This window comes from Alnus glutinosa, chromosome 8, assembly GCF_958979055.1.
Source record: "Alnus glutinosa chromosome 8, dhAlnGlut1.1, whole genome shotgun sequence".
NCBI classification, from domain to species: domain Eukaryota; kingdom Viridiplantae; phylum Streptophyta; class Magnoliopsida; order Fagales; family Betulaceae; genus Alnus; species Alnus glutinosa.
This window is the reverse complement of record NC_084893.1, coordinates 1,754,974-1,776,295: the sequence shown is the minus strand read 5'-3', so window position 1 is coordinate 1,776,295 and position 21,322 is coordinate 1,754,974. Positions and strand designations below refer to the sequence as shown.

At 36.6% G+C, this 21,322-nt stretch overlaps 2 protein-coding genes and 1 long non-coding RNA gene across 3 annotated transcripts; all 3 read right to left on the bottom strand.

Moving 5' to 3' along the window:
* Positions 1–382: 382 nt before the first annotated feature.
* On the bottom strand, positions 383–5,619 carry LOC133874965 (probable adenylate kinase 7, mitochondrial). Its single transcript, XM_062312921.1, has 5 exons — positions 3,858–5,619; positions 2,345–2,485; positions 1,941–2,022; positions 1,799–1,839; positions 383–813 (listed from the first exon to the last, which is right to left on the bottom strand). The coding sequence occupies exons 1-5, from the start codon at positions 4,203–4,205 to the stop codon at positions 646–648; spliced, it is 780 nt and encodes a 259-aa protein (XP_062168905.1). The 5' UTR covers positions 4,206–5,619; the 3' UTR covers positions 383–645.
* Positions 5,620–5,756: 137 nt separating this feature from the next.
* LOC133874964 (argininosuccinate synthase, chloroplastic) lies at positions 5,757–15,095 on the bottom strand. The gene is made up of 10 exons (XM_062312920.1): positions 14,929–15,095; positions 10,764–10,822; positions 10,582–10,669; positions 8,580–8,721; positions 8,010–8,058; positions 7,665–7,847; positions 7,243–7,317; positions 6,969–7,154; positions 6,644–6,732; positions 5,757–6,551 (listed from the first exon to the last, which is right to left on the bottom strand). The coding sequence occupies exons 1-10, from the start codon at positions 14,993–14,995 to the stop codon at positions 5,999–6,001; spliced, it is 1,491 nt and encodes a 496-aa protein (XP_062168904.1). The 5' UTR covers positions 14,996–15,095; the 3' UTR covers positions 5,757–5,998.
* A 2,207-nt stretch (positions 15,096–17,302) lies between these two features.
* LOC133874967 (uncharacterized) lies at positions 17,303–20,999 on the bottom strand. Its single transcript, XR_009901418.1, has 3 exons — positions 20,704–20,999; positions 18,499–18,676; positions 17,303–17,572 (listed from the first exon to the last, which is right to left on the bottom strand). It is a non-coding gene; the product is annotated as an uncharacterized LOC133874967 (long non-coding RNA).
* Between the last annotated feature and the right edge of the window lie 323 nt (positions 21,000–21,322).

Below are 21,322 nucleotides of genomic sequence, written 5' to 3'. Positions count from 1 at the left end.
ACCAGGTAACTTCAATAGATTTCATCAACTACGGAACTACCAGTCCCAAATCAATGGTGGAATCCTTTTCTTGAGAAACCTGTATTCAGATTATGATAGATTAAAATAAATCATGGGGGCTTTACAATGACTTGGACTATTAGAGTGAATTTAGATCCAAGGAATATCCTACTCGTTCGCCCCTATACTAAGTCGATAAGGGGCAATACACATGTAAACAATAAAAAAAGAAGGAAGGGAAAACTGCATTTACCCTCTCAAACTTACACACAAAGTTGCAATGTGCCCCCAAACTACCTAGCCTTTTATTTAACTCCCTCCGTCAGAGTTTTTTGTTAAATCTGACAGAAAATAGGTCAGGTGCGTAATTTGTAAGAAAAGATAAACAAAGAAGTCATTTGTAGAAGCTCAGTAAGCTTACACTTTGAATGATCAGAACTGCTTACACTTGTGAAACCATGAGTAGAAGAGATTGTCATCTCACAACACTATTTCAAAGCATTTGCTACAAGACTTTCAGCCTAACAATGTGATTCACGTTACTCATATTTACAGTAAAGTCATAACATGGATGAGAATCTTAGTAATAAGCCTCATATTTACTGTAAACTCAAAAATAGCACGGAAAATAATCCTAGCACTAAGCTAAAGCCAATCGAATCCTGTGGTGAGTTCATGTGAAGAACAGGCAGCATTTATATATTGTAGATGCAATGCAGCCAAAAGCCCTCGCCAAGTCTCCCCAGGTGCACTGCCAACTTGAAAATCAAGAAGCCTTTTCTGTTTCCTGTAATATTCTTCTAGTGGCTTGCTCTGGGAAGAAAAAAATAAATCATGAAAACTCATCTCCCCTTCTGATTATGTTATATATTACATATAATATGAGCATCGTGTCTCAGATAAACCCACTGACACAGACAGGAAAAATTTAAAAGAGAAAAAAATTGCTTTCCATCACGCTGCAGGGTTGTTAAAAGGTTATTAATAATGTCTCAATGTAGCACAAGTTTTTAAGGGCTGTTTCCAGTATCAGTTTTCTCTGATGATAAACTACCTCAAAGAAGAGCTATGATCCATTCTTGGAACCAAGGGCTTGGAGCATGAAAAAGAAGTTTGTCTCTCTAGAAGTGTGTCACCATGCAGATGAGCAGAAGGAATGAGTGGAAGAAAGAATGGAACAATCTACAGCCTAAATCCCAGTTAGCCTTAGCCAGAGACAAATGCCAGAATGACGCAAGAAGTTTGCTTTTCATATATCATAATGGAATTCAGCTGCCCTATGATTAAAAATAATACATAGAAGTCCTTCCTGACTAATTAATCTAACTAAAACACAATGAACTACAATGGCTGGCAGAACCATAGTCAATTGACATTTTGGAAGGGAATTAACTATTTCAGAATAGGCAAATTCCAGGTTGAGTTATTACAAGTCGGAGAAGAAACAATCTCAATATGTGTCATATACTCAAACTGTATTGCCCCAAATTTTGTTTCTCTTCTCTCCGGTTAGATATCTAAGATGTCACTTACCACAGTTCTAGCATCAAATTAGAAAGAATAATACAAAATCTGAGAAAACAGGAACTTCGATTTGTCTCACTGCCCAATGTAGATATAAGTTATCCCACCATTTCATATTTCACCATGGGATGTGAAAATTGTGACTGGACCAGAAAAACAGTGGGAACCATCACTAGTAAAAAACATAAAAACAATACCATGCCAACATGGATGTTCACGATTAAGTTCAGATCAGTATGCAAGGAAGTACTGAGATATGAGAATTGAGGACTACCTGCTTTGCATAGACTTGGAGTTTTTCTTTCCAGGTACCATCTGCATAAGCATTTAAGGATTTTGGTTGAGAGAGATGCATGGACATACCAAAAACTTGTACCTTGGAAGTTGTTTATCTTGTGAGAGGGGGGAATTACTACCTCCTTGGTGTTCCACCAAGCAATCCTCTGTGCATTTAAAATTCATAACCAGATCAATCTCCGCAAGTTGGTCAAGGATCTCCTGTGACAAAAAATTACAGTTCATGGCTGCAATAGTGCAAGGTGTGTTATCATCAACGCAGTGTTTCTAATAAGGTGCAAACATGACCCTAGAACAGAATATCTCAACAGGTATACCGACACCGGGGAAGAAGTAAAGTTGAAAATTAAATCCAACCTTACATCCATTTTATCTGAGAGCATAACAATTTCTAGGAACCAAAGCAATTATTGCGGATTTCAAAAGACAAATTTAAGTAGTCTGACAAGGTCAAGTACACTCCAAATGAAATGTGCATTAGGGCAGTCAAAAGAAGGTCAATTGTTTGTAATGAAAGACTTACAGCTTGGATTGGTGAACGAGGAATTCCATCCAAAATAAACCCGTTTTCGCCTCGGTAATACCCATCTTCCAACCTCTTCGACAATAGCCCAAATATTATATCCTCTGGGACAAGTTCCCCATGATTGACAGCATTTGCAATCTATTTTCAGAGCATGAAAGAGAAAATATAAAAAGATAATATAACGTGAGTGGGATATTAATATTGCATTGGTTCTAATAAAGGAGTACTATTATACTTGAATTTCTTTTAGAAAATTTCCCAATCACTCCGCTAGTTTATGAAAGCTTTGATGTAATCATTCTCAAATTCCTTACAATATTGACAATAATATGGTAATAATGCCAACATGGAATGGTTATTTTAGAATACTCATAAATTACTTCATCTACACATTGGTACACATACTAACTTCAAAAAGGATGTATCCTGCAATCCTCATCGACCAACTACTGTTTCCAGCTTGGTTCACTTATCCTTTGCATCTTAAACTGCACCATCCATCTTCATTTAAACAATTGTAAGTACTTTCAACACAGATCGCAGATACACTTCTAGTACCCTCGTATTTTGGCATAATTCAACCGAGCATCCCATTGTGTTCTTAGAACCATACAAGTAAATCGTTTTTCTTATTTGGTACCCAGAAGCCAATTTGCAATACTTCTTTAGAGCACCCTACAGCCGCCCGAAAAAGGAAATGCATTGATCTTGAATAGGGATGCTTCTTTTTTTCTTTTTTCTTTTTTCTTTTCTTTTCTTTTCTTTTTTTCTTCTTTTTTCTTCCTTTTTTTTTTCTTTTTTTTTTTTGTGTGTGTGTGACGATACATGATATATTCCAACAAATACTATACCCATATACACCTATCCTCATTTTCCAAAGACAATATAGCCCAAAATATTGCAGGTGAAAAGTTAAATCCTGAAAGACTCTTCATATTAGTAAATATCTTTTCCATTTTTATCTTTAACAATAAAAAGGCAATGCATAATAGATATCTTTAACAATAAATACCTTTTCCATGCAATATATATATATATATATTTTGGTAAATAGCAGAGAAACTCACAATGCATAATGTAGTTGAACAAAGACAGATATTATCAGCTCCATGTATAAACATGGCCCTTCCAGCAAAGCAACATATCTACCATGAGTCCATGACCTTCAAAAAGTGAATTGACCAAAACACCCTCAAATCCCAAAACACCAGACCTGATCGCTGTGACTTCATTCAAACAACTATGGATTCGAAACCTTACGGTAGAATAAAGAATTCTTGAAATTCTAATCATTCTTCAATCAAATGGTCAAGATTATCTTAGCATTTATCACCTTTAATCATGATTAAAATCTTGCTAACTCCACCGTGAACACACAGATTATCAACAACGTCAACCAATAACACTTCTCAGCACAAAATCAAAGAACCAAACCACAAAGCAGAAACACAGAAAACAACTTCAAAAATAAATAAACAAAAAAGCAAAGCGAAAGCAGAAAAGCAGAGACCTGTTTGTAGAGCGAAGAGCGAGGGCTGAGGTCTTGACGGACCAAGCTAGCCATTGAAATGTAAGGAACTTCTAGAAGCTTCGCGAGCCTCACGGCGTACACGTGCCTCTTGGCGCCGGGGCTCCCTATGAACACCCACTGCACCCCTCGGTTCGGCACCGAGCCCTCCGAATCCGCCATTGCTGCAGCCGCCGCCAGCCGCTCGCTCTCGGCTCCGTAGTAGTAGTCGGATTGCGGCTGAGCTGCTGCCGAGGCGCAGCCGGAGTAGAATCGGCTCAGAGCTAGCCGCGCCAGCCGGTACAGCGGTGGCGACGCTGTTACCGTTGTCAAGCGGCTCAGTCCGATCATTACGCGTAAGGTTTTAGAGAGAGAGAAAGAGAGGGGTTCGTTTGGGAAAGAAACTGTTAAGTTGTAACGGAATGGAAAATGAGGGTTTTAGAGAGAGAAGAGTGGAAATGACCTCACTCTGTTGAGGTTTTTACATGAAATGCCATCCTTCTTGCCCGCCATTTCTCGTGTGAACCACACGCTCATAGAAAGGGATAGGAGGGACATAAATTGTAAACGTGTCACGGGATTATAGGATACAAGAATGTTTTCCACCTGCAAGGACAACTTACGTGCATGTCACGGCATGAGACAACTTTGTTTCTATAAAAATCCAGCAAATTTACATGCAGACTTACCAAAAATAGGGAGATAATCCGTGTTTATAGAACCACCTTATGGTTAATTTAATGGATGATTCCTATGTACCATGATCATCATGTATTTCTCAATCCTATGCACATGAAGGAAAGTATGTGATGCATAGGGATTAGTTTATTAGTGTTCTTACTGAATTTGCTATGAACTATTTGGGTCCTTTACATTGTTTCTTTGGCACTCAAGTTCTAATTTCTACATTTAATGGTATTGTTCAATCTCAATCCAAATATGCATGGGATAGTCTTGAGCATGAACAGATGCAGGAATCATCTAAACCTTGGTATGTCGGGCGAGGATAGCTCCAATGTTTAAGTCATTTGGTTTTTCTCTTAAATATGAATGGATGGATGTGTGTTAGAGGTAAGAATAGAGTATGTGCGCGCGCACCTTGAATTATATGCCTTAACATTCTACAATGATGTCTTTGTATATTTTTGGGTAGCAATTGTATTTCTCGACGTGCACAAAAACATGTCATGTCTTTTTGTTCTAGTGTTGAAGCAGAGTATTGTTTTTTTCTTGCTCGTAGTAAGCACGTTGAAAACGATTATCATTATGTTCATGAGCCGGATCGGATGCACTTGGGTTATTGCAGACTCGACATGTTTCTTTTACTTCTCAAGCTGCTGATATCTTTATTAAGCCTTTAAAGCCGTTTTGATCTTTATGCCTCATCAATCGGCTTAGTTTGAGGGAGCATATTGAAAGTCATGCATCCAAGATAAAGAAGATAAAGTTAAGGAGGATAAGTTGTCAACTGATAAGGATGAGATAAAAAGATTAGATCATGTGCTTAAATGCAGGACATCCTAATAGCAACTGTAGATAATTGTAAACAATACTGAGCTTTTGGAAGAAGCTTTTATCAATGAATATTTCCTTTTGGTTTTTTGGTAAATAACAAGTATCAATGAATTAAGTTTACTAGAGAAATGAACTAACCACAATGGATGACAAATTGAAATCATTGCCCTAGCAGAAAATCCAAGTTGAATTGATAGGATATTATAGGATTGGCATCTTTATAAGGAAAGTGGATGCAAGTATGAAGTTCATCCCCCAGAAGGAGATGGAATCCCATCTCCTTTTTGCTAATGGGCCCAAAATAATGGGCATCCTATTGAAGTTGCTTCAATAAAGTTGTAGAAGAATAGATGTGCACCACCAGAAGTACAAGAACAACCAAGTCCAGAAAAGAAAAATAAGGCTTCCATTGATGTCCATATCGATCAATCACAAAACAAACTAGAAAACTAAAAACTCACAAGGAACAGTAAATAGATGGTAAATCCTAAGAACCTAATAGCAATTGAAAAACTAATCCAAATGGATTGTTAATCAAAAAGACAAAACAAAGGAGGCCAAGCCTTAGTTACCCACTTAAGCATTGATTGAACCTTCATTGGAAGACCATAAGCATCAGCCTGATCACCTTAGATACCCCGCTTAAGCATTGCTCGAACCTTCGTTGGAAGACCATAAAGGCGTATAAACCCAGCAGCATCAGCCTGATCATAGATCGGGCTGTCCTCAAAAGAAGAGATATCTGGCCTGTACATGCTATATGGGCTCCTTAGGCCTGCTACTGTAACACAACCTTTATACAGTTTGAGTCTAACTGAACCTGTCGTAGACTCGGTAATCTTCTCCATGAATGCATCCATTGACTCGCGAAGTGGGTCAAACCATCTGCCTGCATACACTAGCTCCGCATATTTGAGGGAGAGCAAATCTTTAACTTGCATGGTTTCTCGATCAATTGTTAAAGACTCCAACTCTCGTACAGCGGTAAAGAGGATTGTTCCACCAGGAGTTTCATAGACTCCACGGCTTTTCATACCAACAAGTCGGTTTTCAACCATGTCAACTCGGCCAATTCCATGCCTTCCACCAATCTTGTTCAGCTCAGCAAGTAGAGATGCCGGAGACAGCCTCCTCCCGTTGACTGAAAAGGGAAGACCCGAATCTACCCCAATCTCAACATATCTACAGGAAATTATAGCATGGGAAAGAAGAATTATAAAACAGCATACACATCAGTAGAGGGGTCAAATTGAGAACTTGAAAGGAAAACTTACTCTGGTACACTTGGTGCATCTTCTGGGTCCACCGTCAACATGTACATATCCTTCTTAGGCTCACATGCCGGGTCTTCCAAAATGTCGCCCTTTAATGGCACAAAATATACACATGAGAGAGAGAGAGAGAGAGACGTGAACAAGAAATCAAAAACTGTGCTCATCTCATACAAAAGTTTCTGAACAACATACACAAACCCAAGAGCTAGACCAATTAAAAAAGCCAGAGGCACACGACAAGACAGAGGAGGAATTACTGCACAAGATGAAGTAGTGGACAATTGTATACCAACATAACAAAATAGAGAGAAGAGGTGAAGCTTACCTCATGGCTAAGGTGCCATAAGTTCCTGTCCCTGCTGTATATGGATTTTTTTGTCACTGGGACGGGCACATTATGCCTCTTAGCATATTCAATAGCATCTTCTCTTCCGGTAATATCCCATTCCCTCCAAGGAGCCACAACATTTAGCTTGGGATTGAGAGCAAAGAATGTAAGCTCAAAGCGAACCTGATTACACAAAACAACAAGCAAGATTCATGTAAGACAAAAATTCATTAAGGGGTAATGTAAACTAGACCTCAATCACAAGGCATGCCTGATCATTTCCTTTTCCTGTGCATCCATGAGAAACAGCATCAGCTCCAACTTCTCTGGCAACATCCACCATGGCCTGTTTTTTTTAACAAAATCATTTTAGAGAAGTAATACATATAAAATTAGACAGAAAGAGTATCATTTAAAATACAAAAGTTGATGACAAATAGCTCAGAAAGGAAGCTTCTTCAACCAAAAAAAAAAAACCATTGTTGATTTATTTAAATTACACAAAAGTACGAATAGAGGATCTAAATTCCACTCTATCAGAAACAACGAATGGAAACAAAAACGAGCCATATGAAAAAGCAAGTTCACTTATACAAGAGCTCCAAACAGTTATTATTAATATTCCTTGAAATCGACATGCTTACTATATGTAAAAACTCCTACAATGTAACAAACTTCTAAGTATGAGCTTACTTTTGCAATAACAGGGCGGGCCATCGAAGTTCCCAGCAAATATTTCCTCTCATAAACTGCACCAGCTCTCAAGCAAGGAAATACGTAATCTCGTACAAATTCCTCCCTCAAGTCCTTCACCACTAATTGAGAAGCCCCACTGGCTTTAGCCTTCTTCTCCAAGCCTTCCAATTCCTTTATACCCTATGAATTTTAGCATTTCGAACCAAGCACACAAATAAGACAAAAATTCAATAACACAACTGGTCAGGAGGATATGAACAATATCATCTGAAACTAAATCGTACAGGAAAACAAAATAAGAAATGCAACTTTGTAGCAAGTAGATGTTACACCGTAACATACCTGACCAACATCCGCAGTGAAGCAAACAACTTCACAGCCATAGTTCTCTCTGCAATGCAAAAGTTATAAAAAAAAAAAAAATCACTTACATAATCAGAGTAGCATATAACGTTTAAAGAGAAAGTAAGCAGCATCCACTCCACAAGTTTTTCTATGTAAATATTTGATAAAATGTGCAAAAATAAAATGTCAAGCATAGAACTAACATTTGATCAGGCAAAATTATCAACAGTTCCTTAGACCCAGAGTCAATACCAGAATACTTATATGGAAGTTATCTCCATTACTCCAACATACAGTACCCGCAAATGGTTGTTTTATCTTATCTCTTCTAAACTCAATGCTCTCCCTCTCCCCCTTCATAAAATAAATATTTTAAAACTACAGGACATGAATTTCCATCAAAGAAAAGAGCACATGATGTCTAGTTTCATACTCTCATAGATGTATTTCAATACCTACTATATTGGGAAGAAGAGTAGAACTAAAGAACCCTGCGTACTTAGTTGACAAAAAACTAGGGGGAATGTTCCAGCAAAGAAAACAGGGACTATGATACAGGATACATACCTTAGCCATGGGACAATGACAGATGTGTCTAAGCCACCACTATAGGCTAGAACAACTTTATCGAGTTGACCACGTAACCCTCTAACCTTTGTAGCTCCAGTAATTGAAATCTCTCTCTCACTCTGCAGAATTGCTTGGATAACTGCATCTCAAGGGCAAATCATAGGCGTTACAAACACAGAGGCTAGACAAAGCTAAATCTCAAACAATGCATATAAAAATCTTGAAAGACATCTATGTTATCAAATATCAAGGAACATGCCATTTAGTGAACTTAGGAGATAATTATCAGATTAACATCTCATTCAAACTTCTTTGCTCTGAGATATTAGGTGATACACTCAGCAACAACTGATATCAAACACAAATAACTGCATCCTAACAACAAATCATACATGGAGAGTAGACAAATTTAAATCTCAAATAGCACAAGTAAAATAGCTTTAAGACACCTTAGTTTCAAAACATTCAAGAACACACCACTAAGTGAAAGCCAATATCGAGGGACATGCTATTAAGGTGAAACTATAGAATAAGCTATCAGATTAGCATATTATCTAAGTTGTTGGCATTGAGATATTTTGATGCAATCTGCAACATCCAAAATCACACACAAAGTTATTAAGATTTAACCCATAAATTTCCTATCATTTCAGTAAACAGATAAGCACAAGTTGTTTGTTGGAAATATTAGCCAAGTCCTGATTTTCTGTAGACAAAAAAATGAGAATGCAGTGACCTGTTATATGAAGAACTCTTAGCTACTTCAGGTTTCATGAAATAATCAAGATCCCTTAATTTGTATATGTAACTTTGTGGATGATTAAATTGAAACAAAAATTGTGGCAATGAACTAACACCTACATAATAGCACTCATTGTGTTCACAACATTAGTAGAGAAAATTGTTATCATGTGGTGGTGGTGGTGCTGGTAGTGGTAGTGGTGATGGCATGGTATTGGTGAAAGAAATGTTATAGTTGACAACAAGCTGGTCACCACTATGATAATAATGGTGGTGGTGATGGAAAAAATAGCGACAGTGATAACATGTTAGCAGTGCCCCTAACAAACAGCGGCACATTTCCATTGGTAAAAGTAGCTGTGACAATGAATCGGTGCAGTGACGCTCTAAGTGGGAATAAGAGTGGTAGTGGTGGCCGCATGGTAGAGGTGGTGGTGTGCTCTGCTGGTTAAGGGGGCAATGGTTGCAAATGTTGTGGTTAACCAACTTTTCACATGCTGAATTTGTGCAATGACACCCACGTATGGAACTTATTTGGACCCATTCAAACCCCATGCTCAAATAAAAGGACATTCAGCCTCAGATTTCCCTCATTCAAATGCAGCTTGAATGAAATACTGCAAAGAGTATTGACAAACCCCATCCTTTGACAGTTTTATGCTAAAATCAATTAACCAACAACTAACTTAATAATGAACTTTTAGGTACTAAAAGAAGAAAATTTCAGTCGTACAGACAGATATGGTACTCATCAAGTATAACAGCAATAAAAAAACCCAATATGAAGTATTTGTTGAACAGTGATACAATCTACAACAACCATCAAGATACATCGATAAACTATCTAAATAAATTTCATGCCTTTGGCTCAGTATAAGTGGTATTCCAACACCCTAACCAGAACTCAGATTAAATTAACCATATTCTACTACTACCCTTCCATGTCCACTGCTGACCTGCATGAAACATTCCTAAACCCACCCCAACAGCAGCATGCAGGCAGGCCTACTTCTAACTCTCCACACCATGATGCATACATTATCCATTACTCAGTCAATTGAACGTTTTAGGTTTTAAGCACTTTATTACAGCATTATAAAGTCATGATAGCTCGAGCACCATCAATTCAAAAACACTATCATGAAAAGAATAACCATATATAGAAAGCATTGACTGATACTAACTCCCAAAACGAAAATTCTTAGCCCATAATACCAAACAAGATAATAGCATAAACATAATAACCAAACAACCTCACCTTGATTTTTATGAGACTTTACAATATTTCCGCTGTTACTAATAGTTGCAATAGCATGACCATGGAGCTCACTCGTTCTAGCTGCCAACTGTCAACAAAACTCAAAGTAAATTCATTGCTTACACAAGGAATATTATATATAGAAAGGCACAGAAAGACCATGTGCTTATTGAATAAACTACCTCTGGGATCGAAGACAACTTCCTGGGGCAGAATACTTTGCCATTATACAGCAATGACCCTGTAAAATTAGAATCCATTATGCATAATCTCAGAAATTCAATTGCAGATAACAGAACCAAACATTAAAAATGAAATTCAACTACTTGAAATCAAAATCTCCATTTTCTATCTTTCAAAAGACATGGATTTCATGTTTGCAGCAGACTTATGATTTCATAACATTACTGGGTGAAAATTGACTCAATATCAAATTGCTGCCGTTTCTACCATGTGGGGAGTAAATTCACAATTGGGTTTCACCAAAAACTGATATATTTCAGCCGAAGTAATTTTTCACAAAGCTCATGGAAAACAAAGACATCCTTTAAAAAAAAAAAATAGGCCTTTGATGTTAAAAAAGATTTGCAACCAAGAATTCTATTTTTTTCTTCTATGTGTCTTGGAGAAGTATATGAACTAAGCAAGCAGATTAAGAACTTAGATAATTCACGGAAAATGCAGCCGAAACATGCAAATAAATTTCAAAGAACAAAGCTCATGGAAAACAAAGACATGCTTAAAAAAATAGGCCTTGAACGTAAAAAAAAATATATATTTGCAAACAAGATTTCTATTTTTTTCTTCTGTGTCTTGAAAAAGTATATTAACTAAGCAAGCAGATTAAGATCTTAGACAAAAATGCAGCCGAAACATCCAAATGAAATTTCAAAGACCAAAAAAAAAAATCAATTAAAACTTAAAAAGTAGGAAACAAGAGGTACCTCTCTCAGGTGGGTGAAAAGCAAAGATTTGTGGGTGAGCATCAGCAGAAATAATTTTTCACAAAGCTCACGGAAAACAAAAACACGCTAAAAAAAAGGGAGCCCAGAATGTTAAAAAACATTTGCAACCAAGATTTGTACTTTTTTTCTTCTATGTGCCTAGGAAACATATATCAACTAAGCAAACAAAATACAGATCCTCACAGAAAATACGATTGAAACATAAAAATAAATTTTGAAGAACAACAGCAACAACAACAAAAAAGAAAAAAAAAAAAAAAAAAAAAAAGCAATTAAAACTCAAAAGTTGAAACCAGAGGGACCTCTCTTGGGTGGGTGAAAAGCAAGAATTGCGGGTGAGCATCAGCAGAAATAATTCACAAAGCTCATGGAAAACAAAAGCATGCTTAAAAAATCAGAGCCCAAAATATTAAAAAACATTTGCAACCAAGACTTGTACTTTTTTCTTCTTATGTGCCTTGGAAATGTAAAATTGAAACAAGCAAATAAATTTCAAAGAACAAAAAAAAAATTAATAAATAAAACTCAAAAGTTGAAACAAAGCCCGAGCTTTACCCAACCCGTGCAAAGGGGGCGCTTAGCACGGTGTCACGGGATCTAGTCGGGTCGAAGCCCGGATACCTCAGTTATTTAAAAAAAAAAAAATTGAAACGAAACCAGAGATACCTCTCTTGGGTGGGTGAAAAAGAGATTTGTGGTTGAGCATCAGCAGAAATAATTTTGTCACAAAGCTCATGGAAAACAAAAACATGCTTAAAAAATCAGAGCCCAGAATGTTCAAAAACATTTGCAACCAAGATTTGTACTTTTTTTTTCCGTGCCTGGAAAATGTATCAAATAAGCAAACAGAGTTCAAATCTTAGATAATCAATACTCACAGAAAATGCGATTGAAACATGCAAATAAATTTCAAAGAACAAAAAGAAACGAAGGCAACTAAAACTTAAAAATTCGAAAGCAAACAAGAGGTACCTCTCTTGGGTGGGTGAAAAGCAAGATTTGTGGGTGAGCATCAGCAGAAATAATTTTGTCACAAAGCTCATGGAAAACAAAAACATGCTTAAAAAATCAGAGCCCAGAATGTTGAAAAAACATTTGACTTCAAGTGTTTTGGGCTAGAGTGTTCATTCTCCCTAAGAAAGTGATCCGACTCATTGAACAGAAATTCAACAGATTTTTGTGGAGTGGGAAGGATACCAAAGCTAAAGCTAAGGTTGCTTGGGACAAAGCCTGCTTTACAAAATCTGAAGGGGGTCTTGGGCTTAGGAAACTTGATGTTTGGAATTGTGCTGCCATGCTTAACCATATATGGAACCTGTTTTCTCAAGCCGGTTCTCTATGGGTTGCATGGGTCCAGCAAAATTGGTTGAAGGGGAGGAGTTTCTGGCATATTCCTTTTCCAAAAACTTGTTCTTGGAGTTGGAAAAAGATTCTCAAGCTCCGGGATGTAGCTAAGGAGTTTCTGAGCTTTAAAGTTGGGAAAGGTCATGATATATCTCTTTGGTTTGATGCTTGGCACCCGGCTGGTAGGCTTGTTGATACTTACGGATTTCGGATAGTTTATGATTCCGGGATTAGCATTGATGCTAAACTAGCTGATGTTCTGCAAAATGACAATTGGATTTGGCCCCCTGTCGCTCGGAAGCATTGGTAGATATTCAGAGCCAACTTCCGGGTATTACCATTAGTGCAGATGATGTCCCTGTGTGGAAATCGGTAAGGGGAATCTACTCTTGTTCGGAGACTTGGAATTCTCTTCGGAATAAAGCCCCTAAGGTCCCTTGGTGGAAGGTTGTGTGGTTTCCATTAGCCATTCCTCGTCATGCTTTTGTACTATGGCTCGTTTGTAGGAATGCCCTTACTACCAAAGAACGTATGTGTGGATGGGGATTTACTGGAAATTCTTTATGTCGGTTTTGTTTTGGATGCCAGGAATCAATTGATCATCTGTTCTTCCAATGTAGTTTCTGTAGACGAGTTTGGCGTCATTTGATGGCTGATTGTTTTATTTCTAACCCTTGTGTGCACTAGGATGAAGTGTTGGTATGGAGCTGCAATTTGAAGGGTAAAAGTCAGCAAACAATACTCTGTAAGCTCTGTTTGGCAGCAACTATATACCATCTATGGAGGTTGAGGAATAACCTTTGTTATGGAAATACTCCTTTGACTGAAGAAGCTCTTGTTGCTCGGATTAAAAGGGAGGTTAGAACTCGTGTTCTGTCTAGTAGGAAGTTGAAGAACCTCTCGGGTAGTCTAGCTCAGCAGTGGCGTTTGTAATATTGCTGTTGTTTTGTTTTCTGATTTAGTTCTCCTTTGTTTGCTGGATGTGCTGTAATTTGTTTGGGGGATAGTTTGCTGTGTAGAGAGCTTGTTCTCTTGGCTGTATGTTGTATCCAGTTTTTACTGGAGTGATCTTTCTGTTGAGTTTGGTTTATAAAGGTATTGATTCATCCAAAAAAAAAAACAAGAGGTACCTCTCTTGGGTGGGTGAAAAGCAAGATTTGTGAGTGAGCATCAGCAGAAATAATTTTGTCACAAAGCTCATGGAAAACAAAAACATGCTTAAAAAATCAGAGCCCAGAATGTTGAAAAAACATTTGCAACCAAGATTTGTACTTTTTTTCTTCCATGTGCCTGGGAAATGTATCAAATAAGCAAACAGAGTTCAAATCTTAGATAATCAATACTAACAGAAAATGCGATTGAAACATGCAAATAAATTTCAAAGAACAAAAAGAAGAGAAGGCAACTAAAACTTAAAAATTCGAAAGCAAACAAGAGGTACCTCTCTTGAGTGGGTAAGCATCAGCAGAAATAATTTTTCACAAAGCTCATGGAAAACAAAAACACGCTTAAAAAAACAGAGCCAAGAATGTTAAAAAAAACATTTGCAACCAAGATTCGTACTTTTTTCTTCTATGCGCCATGGAAATGTATATCGACTAAGCAAGAAGATTACAGATCTTAGCCAATCAATGCTCACAGAAAAATGCGATTGAAACAAGCAAATCAATTTCAAAGAACAAAAAAAAACAATCAAAACTCAAAAGTCGAAACGAAACCAGAGGTACCTCTCTTGGGTGGGTGAAAAGCAAGATTTGTGGGTGAGCATCAGCAGAAACAATTTTTCGCAAAGCTATGGAAAACAAAAACATGCTTATAAAATCAGAGCCCAGAATGTTGAAAAAACATTTTCAACCAAGATTTTTACTCTTTTTCTTCCATGTGCCCCGGAAATGAACACCAAGCAAACAGAGTCCAGATCTTGGATAATCAATGCTCACAGAAAAATGCGATTGAAACATGCAAATAAATTTCAAAGAACAACCCACAAAAAAAGAAGAAAAAAATCAATTAAAACTCGAAAGCAATCAAGAGTTACCTCTCTTGGGTGGGTGCAAAGCAAGATTTGTGGATGAGCATGGTGAAATTGCCTTCAACTGAGCCATAACCTCTCTCTCTTGCTCGCTCGCTCTCTCTCTCTCTCTCTCTCTCTCTCTCGCTCTCTAGACGTCTCTGTCTCTATCCCTGAAAAACGAAGCGCTCACCGAGCTCTTTCTTATAGGACCCCTTCGTATGCAAAGACAAGGCAACCACACGCAATTTACTAGGGTTCTTTCTACCTTCCAAGTGGCAAAAGCAAAGACGTAATGTGCGACAACGTCGTTTACCGGTTGCGTGGGACAAGAGAATCCGCCGCCTGTCAAGTTGAAAAAAAGATCCACGTATTGCTTACTGTGGCTGAGAGAGAGAATAGATTCCAAGATATTCAAAGTGGATTCTTTTTCATAGTGGATTCTTTAGCATTTTGTTGACCAAATGATTAATCGTTTTACCTCGTTAATCTACCGACCTTAACATCAGCTCAAGAAAAGTAAATATTGGATTCTGAAGATTTTGTTGGCCCTAGCCTCTTCATAGTGATTATATATATATATATATATATATATATATATATCTATATTTATATATTTGTTTTGTCTAATTGCAAGTTGATTAATCTAATTACTGGACGAACATCATGAAAAGTGCTTGCTTTATCTTCCCTCCCAAGTTCATGGAATTTGGTCTCACTACAACGACAAAGACAGTTTATGTTTATCAATTGGGTTCACCGACACTCTTATTGATTATGATGATTTTATTTTTTTATTAGTGTTTTTTGTATTTTAACTGATTTTTAATTTTTAAACATGGGAGTCCACCTATAGGATCAGGGTCGGCTAAAGCCTTAAGTAAATTAGGCGGCCGCCAAAGGCCCCCAATTTAATAAGGCCTGCAATTCAAAAATATTAATGGAGATTTATTTATAATAAAAAAAAAAAAGTAAGGCTTTAATTACTATCAATGTTCTTTAATTAAGGCCCTAAATTATGGTAAAAATATAATTAAGAAATGCATTAATATCATGCAGGCGACTCCAATTTAATAAGGCCCACAATTTTGAAATATTAATGAAAATTTATTTCCAAAAAAAAAGCTCTTAATTAAAATCAATATTCTTTTATTAAGGCCCCAAATTATAATAAAAATATATGGGTAAATGTATAATAAATTCTTAAGTCAACGCGTAATTTGAAAATGCCCCCTAACTATTTAATTTTCAACATTGACTCCTTAACTTTTGTGTTTCTGAATTTGGCCCCTCCGTCATTTTTTCATCCAATTTTGCAAACTCTGTTATTGCCATGTGTCCATTTTCGCCACATCACCTTAATTTTTTTTTTTTTAATAATCTTATTTAACATTGACTTCTTAACTTTTTTGTGTTTCTGAATTTGGCCCCTCCGTCACTTTTCCATCCAATTTTGCAAACTCTGTTATTGACATGTGTCCATTTTCGCCACATCACCTTAATTTTTTTTTTTTTAATAATCTTATTTTTTAAAAAAAATTCAAAACAAAAATTTTAATGGTGTTGGGGTGGCTTGCAGGCCACCCCTAGAGGTGGCCAGGGCAGTGGGGGTGGCCTGAAAGCCACTCCAAGGGCCAGGAGATGGCCGCGCTACCCCCTAGGTAGCGAAAATAGACACGTGACACTAATAGAGTTTGCAAAATTTGATGGAAAAGTGACGGAATGGCCCAATTCAAAAACACGAAAAAGTTAAGGAGTCAATGTTGAAAATTAAAAAGTTAAGGGGCATTTTTAAATCGCGCGTCAACCTAATGATTTATTATACATTTACTCAGAATATGTTAAAAAATGCATTAATATCATTGAATGAGATATGAGATTTTTTTTTCTCTCTCTCTTACATGTGTTGCTTCAATATACACAAAACATTCAAAAATAGTGCGTTCAAAATAGAATGGGAAAAAAAAAAATATATGCTAAGAATGTTAAAAAGATGGAAAGTCTCTAAATATTTTTTAATTAAGGTCCCAAATTATGATAAAAAAAAAATATTTAAGAAAGACATTAATATCATTACATTCAATAAATGCTTGGTGTCCCAATTTTTTTAAAAAAAATTGAATTTCTCTCTCTTCTCCAATTTCATTATAAGAAATGCTTGATGTTCCACTCCTATCTCACTTTTGTCTACGTGAACCAATAATGTTATTAAAAAATCAGGGTCCCACTACACTCTCTCTAATATCTCTCACATTATTGGTCCACGTAGACAACGGTGGAATAAGAGTGGGACACCAAACATTTCTCTTTCATTATTTCTCAATAACTTACTATTCAAGTCCTTAAAATCATTCCATAGCTGATCAGTGATTAAAATAAAAAAAAAAGTGAGAGAGAGAGAGAGAGAAATGGGAATAGGGTTTTTAATTTGGATTTATTTGGAGATATAACAAAGGCATAAAAATGGTATCAAGGAATCCTACATGTAATTAAAATGTGTATGAACTTATGGCATTAAAAAATGTATCCAGCCTGCTCGATCAACCATCATTGAATCGACCAAAATTGTTCGGGTTCCAATAATGCCGGTATTAGTGGTTGGAAGAACAATCAACTCTCGAATGGGAGATCAGTCTTCATCATCTTCAGATGACGACCCTAGCTTCTCAGCCTTCTCCCATCATTTTTGTAATGACATAAGAAAAACATAAGTTACATCTACAATATCACTAAAAGATGAATAGTTAAATTGCAATTGAAACTCAATCTCTAAAATTATTTATAAAGTATAGTTTCATTTTGTAAGAAATCAATTTAGGATTTAGCATTCATTAGCACTTTAATAATCTATCCACTCAATGTGGGCAATCAACCCACCGAATGTGAGACTAACTTATGGGGTGTCACAATCACCATTATTCAAATCCCTAACATTCTTATCACAGCCCATGTCATACAGTGCTCTAGTGCCACATAATGTTATTAGGTTGCTCTAATATCATTTATAACGACCCAAAAAAACATTAATCATATCTATGTTGTCACTATTGAGAAAATAATGTAAAGAAAAAATGTTTTCAAAACCGTCTTAAGGAAATAAAGTATATGTAATGGAAGGAAAATAAGAAGAAGAAATGACCAGTTTTAGTAAGGAAACAAGTTCAAGGGACATAAAAAGAGTTAAAAAAGGGTTAATGTTTGCCTTTAAGTCGAACGAGGTTGTATACTTGATGCCCTAGGTCGAGCGGAGTTGCGCGCTCAATGTCCTAGGTCGAGCAGGCTAGGTTGTACGCTTTGTACCCTAGGTCGAGCGAGATTATATTCTTGCATTGGGATTGAATTGGGGTACTGTACGCTTAATATATGCCTTAGTTTTAATTAGGACTGAACACTCAACGTGCTCAAGTTAAACGGAAATTATTTGTTCGGGACTAACATTGAGGAAGAGACTAGTAACCCTAAACAATTAGAAAAAAATAGTTTTGAATATTACTTTTACCAGCAAATGATTCTCAGAATAGATTCTGAATGATATTTAAAAGAATAAAAATTATATATATTCATTTAGCAGTACTACTGTTTCACTGTTTCTTTTACCTCGTTATGGGGAAACCGTGCAATTTGCTGTCCAGCGTTTCTCCACCTCACAATTATATTGTCCTTTTTCCCCCACCTTACATGTACACTTCATTGTCATATGTAGTGGTCCAATATCATCTTCAACTTGGCAAGATGTCCCATGCACATCAACTACCTTTCACCTTTGTTGTTAAGCCTGCATAACATGGATTTCATGATCATATTTGTAACAACCTCACTCGACAAGTCCTTTCACGCGTGTTACAATCCTTAAGAAAGGGATTGAGATCTTCCTTAATTTCCATGACAAATAATGCGATTGAGATCCTTTGTAATACCAGGTACACAATAATTTTAATTTGGTTCAAATGATTAATATACTGTCACGTCATTCACACCGTCTATCCCTTAATTCCTCTGGCCACCACATCGATCCCCATTGTCGTCCCAGTCCCCACCACATGGGTGGTTTGTCAGTGAGAAAGGGTGGCAATTAAATTAAATGGCAATTCGATGTCCACGGTGGAGGAGGAGCTGAGGGAGGGGTACGTGACAGTGGCCGACGAGGTGAGACAACGGGTGAAAATGAGATCTAAAAATAAATAGAATTTGAAAGAAAAAACATGCAAGTGCATGTTAATGCTCTAACAAGTACCCCATTTTCAGTTAGATGAATGAAATTGTTCATAAAAGAACGTACACAGCCAATAAGTATAGAGTGGACCACAAACTAGAAAATTAAACTAATTAATTGAATAATACAAACACATCTTGAAAATGGAAAGTTAGGTGCCCTTGCGTAGGGTTCAAATTAAAGCTATTGGTGGAGCAGAATTTATTTTTGCTCCCTAGCAACAATAAATAAATAAATATATATATATATATATATATATATATATATATATATATATATATATATATATATATATATATATATATATATGCTCTCCACTTGTTCTCCAGCGTTTCTCCACCGTACAATTTACTGCATGTCTTCTTTCTCCACCTTACACTTCCTTGTCATCTTTAGTGGTCCAATATTCAACATGGCAAGATTCCCATGCACGATAATAACCTTTAACGACCTAGCTATATAGCTCCTATCCATTTCATGATTCTCATCATCGATCAGTACTTTTCCAACTACGTACCCTCCCTGATCGACCTCCCTCCACAAATATTACTTGTATATATCACGTATCTTAATTAATTAATACAATCCTCTCTCTCTCTCTCTCTCTCTCTCTCTCTCTCTCTCTCTCTCTCTATATATATATATATATATATATACAAAATATTGTAATTTGGCATGATGCATGAGATCGAACATAAACGAACGGCTTGCAGCATTGGGCAATCTTGGTCCCATGGTTAGACTTGGAAAAGCAAAATAGTAAATCAATTAAGGTGATCATCATTCCCTTAGCACTGCATAAAGACAGGAATATATAATATTGCATGCAGGCCCCTCAATTCTCAAAGAAAAAGGAACATCATGGACGGTATTAGGTTTTCTCAACTGCCATATATATATTCTAGAATTTCGCTGCAGTCACTATCGATCAAATTTTGCGGACCATAACTAGCTTACAAAAAACCAGAATTGTTTTTGTATCATCCTGGCATGCATTCTCGAGATATTCCGAATATACCCGTTAATTATTATTTTCTGATTATGAGGCATGCGAGCACCACATTCATATTCCATATACATATTTTTTCCTCTCTGTTGTCTAGCTCCTCAACTCCCCACTCGTTAGTGTAACAATAACATATTAACATCCGGTGCAATATTTAAGCTATTATTTATACATATTTTGGGTGCTATGAAGGGCGGTTGGTTCGGTATTAGACACCTATATCGAAAATAACCCAAAAGAAATGCATTCATATTAAAATCATTATTTGATTGTATTTCCATATATATATATTCTAATTAACAACTAAAACTTAATTAGAAAGCCGAAAGCAAACAAAAGATATATATATATACTTTCTCCTGGGTGCCACACAAGGGATATGAATAATATATATTTGGATCAATATTGTCCATGGATGCATGCATGATTAAAACTTAATTAAAAAGTGGCATGGAAACCAAACCCAAACAATTAAAGCTAAAAAAGATGAAAACAAACAAAAGGGTACGTAGCTCTCTTGGGTGCCACTCCGGCCACCCCAAAGCAATTAAAACATAAAAAGTAGAAAACAATCAAAAAGTACCTCTCTTGGGTGGGGGTGAAAAGCAAGATTTGTGGGTGAGAGCGCGCATGGCGAATTATTGGCTTCAACTGGGCGGGCGGGCCATAAATAATCTCAATATATATTATGCCTGAGACAGAGAGAGACCCTCTCCTCTTAGTCCTCTATATCTTCGCTCTGTGTCTGTGTCTCCAACTCGATCTGAAACGAAACAATTAATCTAGGAGGAGTAGTACTTGTTTCGATACAAAGACGGGGGGGGGGCTTAAGTACATACTAGCTAGCTAGAGTTTTTAGTTTTAAGGCTTTTTAGTGGGCAAACCAACAACGTAATGGGCGACAACGTCGTTTAGCGTTTTCGTGGACAGGAGAATATTCCAGCCGCCTGCCAGCTAGGTGGATCCACGTGCTTTACTGTCGCTGATTAGATTCCGAGATATTCAAAAGTTGATTCTAAAGATTTTGTTGACCACGGGGCCTCTTCAGTCTTCAATCAATCATTTTATGATTATATTTTCCTTTTGTCTAATTAATTACGTGTTGATTAATCTAACCGGCCGACTACACATCACGAAAAGTAGATGGTGGCTGGATTAATTATTTTATGTCTATATTTGTTTTTGTCTAATTGGAAGTTGAT

Excerpts from the sequence above, each read along its gene's own strand:
- LOC133874964 (XM_062312920.1), bottom strand. The coding sequence starts at position 14,995 with ATGGCTCAGTTGAAGGCAATTTCACCATGCTCATCCACAAATCTTGCT. Across the intron at positions 8,722-10,581 it reads AAAGTCTCATAAAAATCAAG|TTATCCAAGCAATTCTGCAG; the intron begins GTGAGGTTGTTT and ends CTTGAGATGCAG. Across the intron at positions 6,552-6,643 it reads GATGCACCAAGTGTACCAGA|ATATGTTGAGATTGGGGTAG; the intron begins GTAAGTTTTCCT and ends AATTTCCTGTAG.
- LOC133874965 (XM_062312921.1), bottom strand. The coding sequence starts at position 4,205 with ATGATCGGACTGAGCCGCTTGACAACGGTAACAGCGTCGCCACCGCTG. Across the intron at positions 2,023-2,344 it reads CTCGTTCACCAATCCAAGCT|GAGATCCTTGACCAACTTGC; the intron begins GTAAGTCTTTCA and ends TTTTTGTCACAG. Across the intron at positions 814-1,798 it reads TCCAAGTCTATGCAAAGCAG|AGCAAGCCACTAGAAGAATA; the intron begins GTAGTCCTCAAT and ends TTTTCTTCCCAG.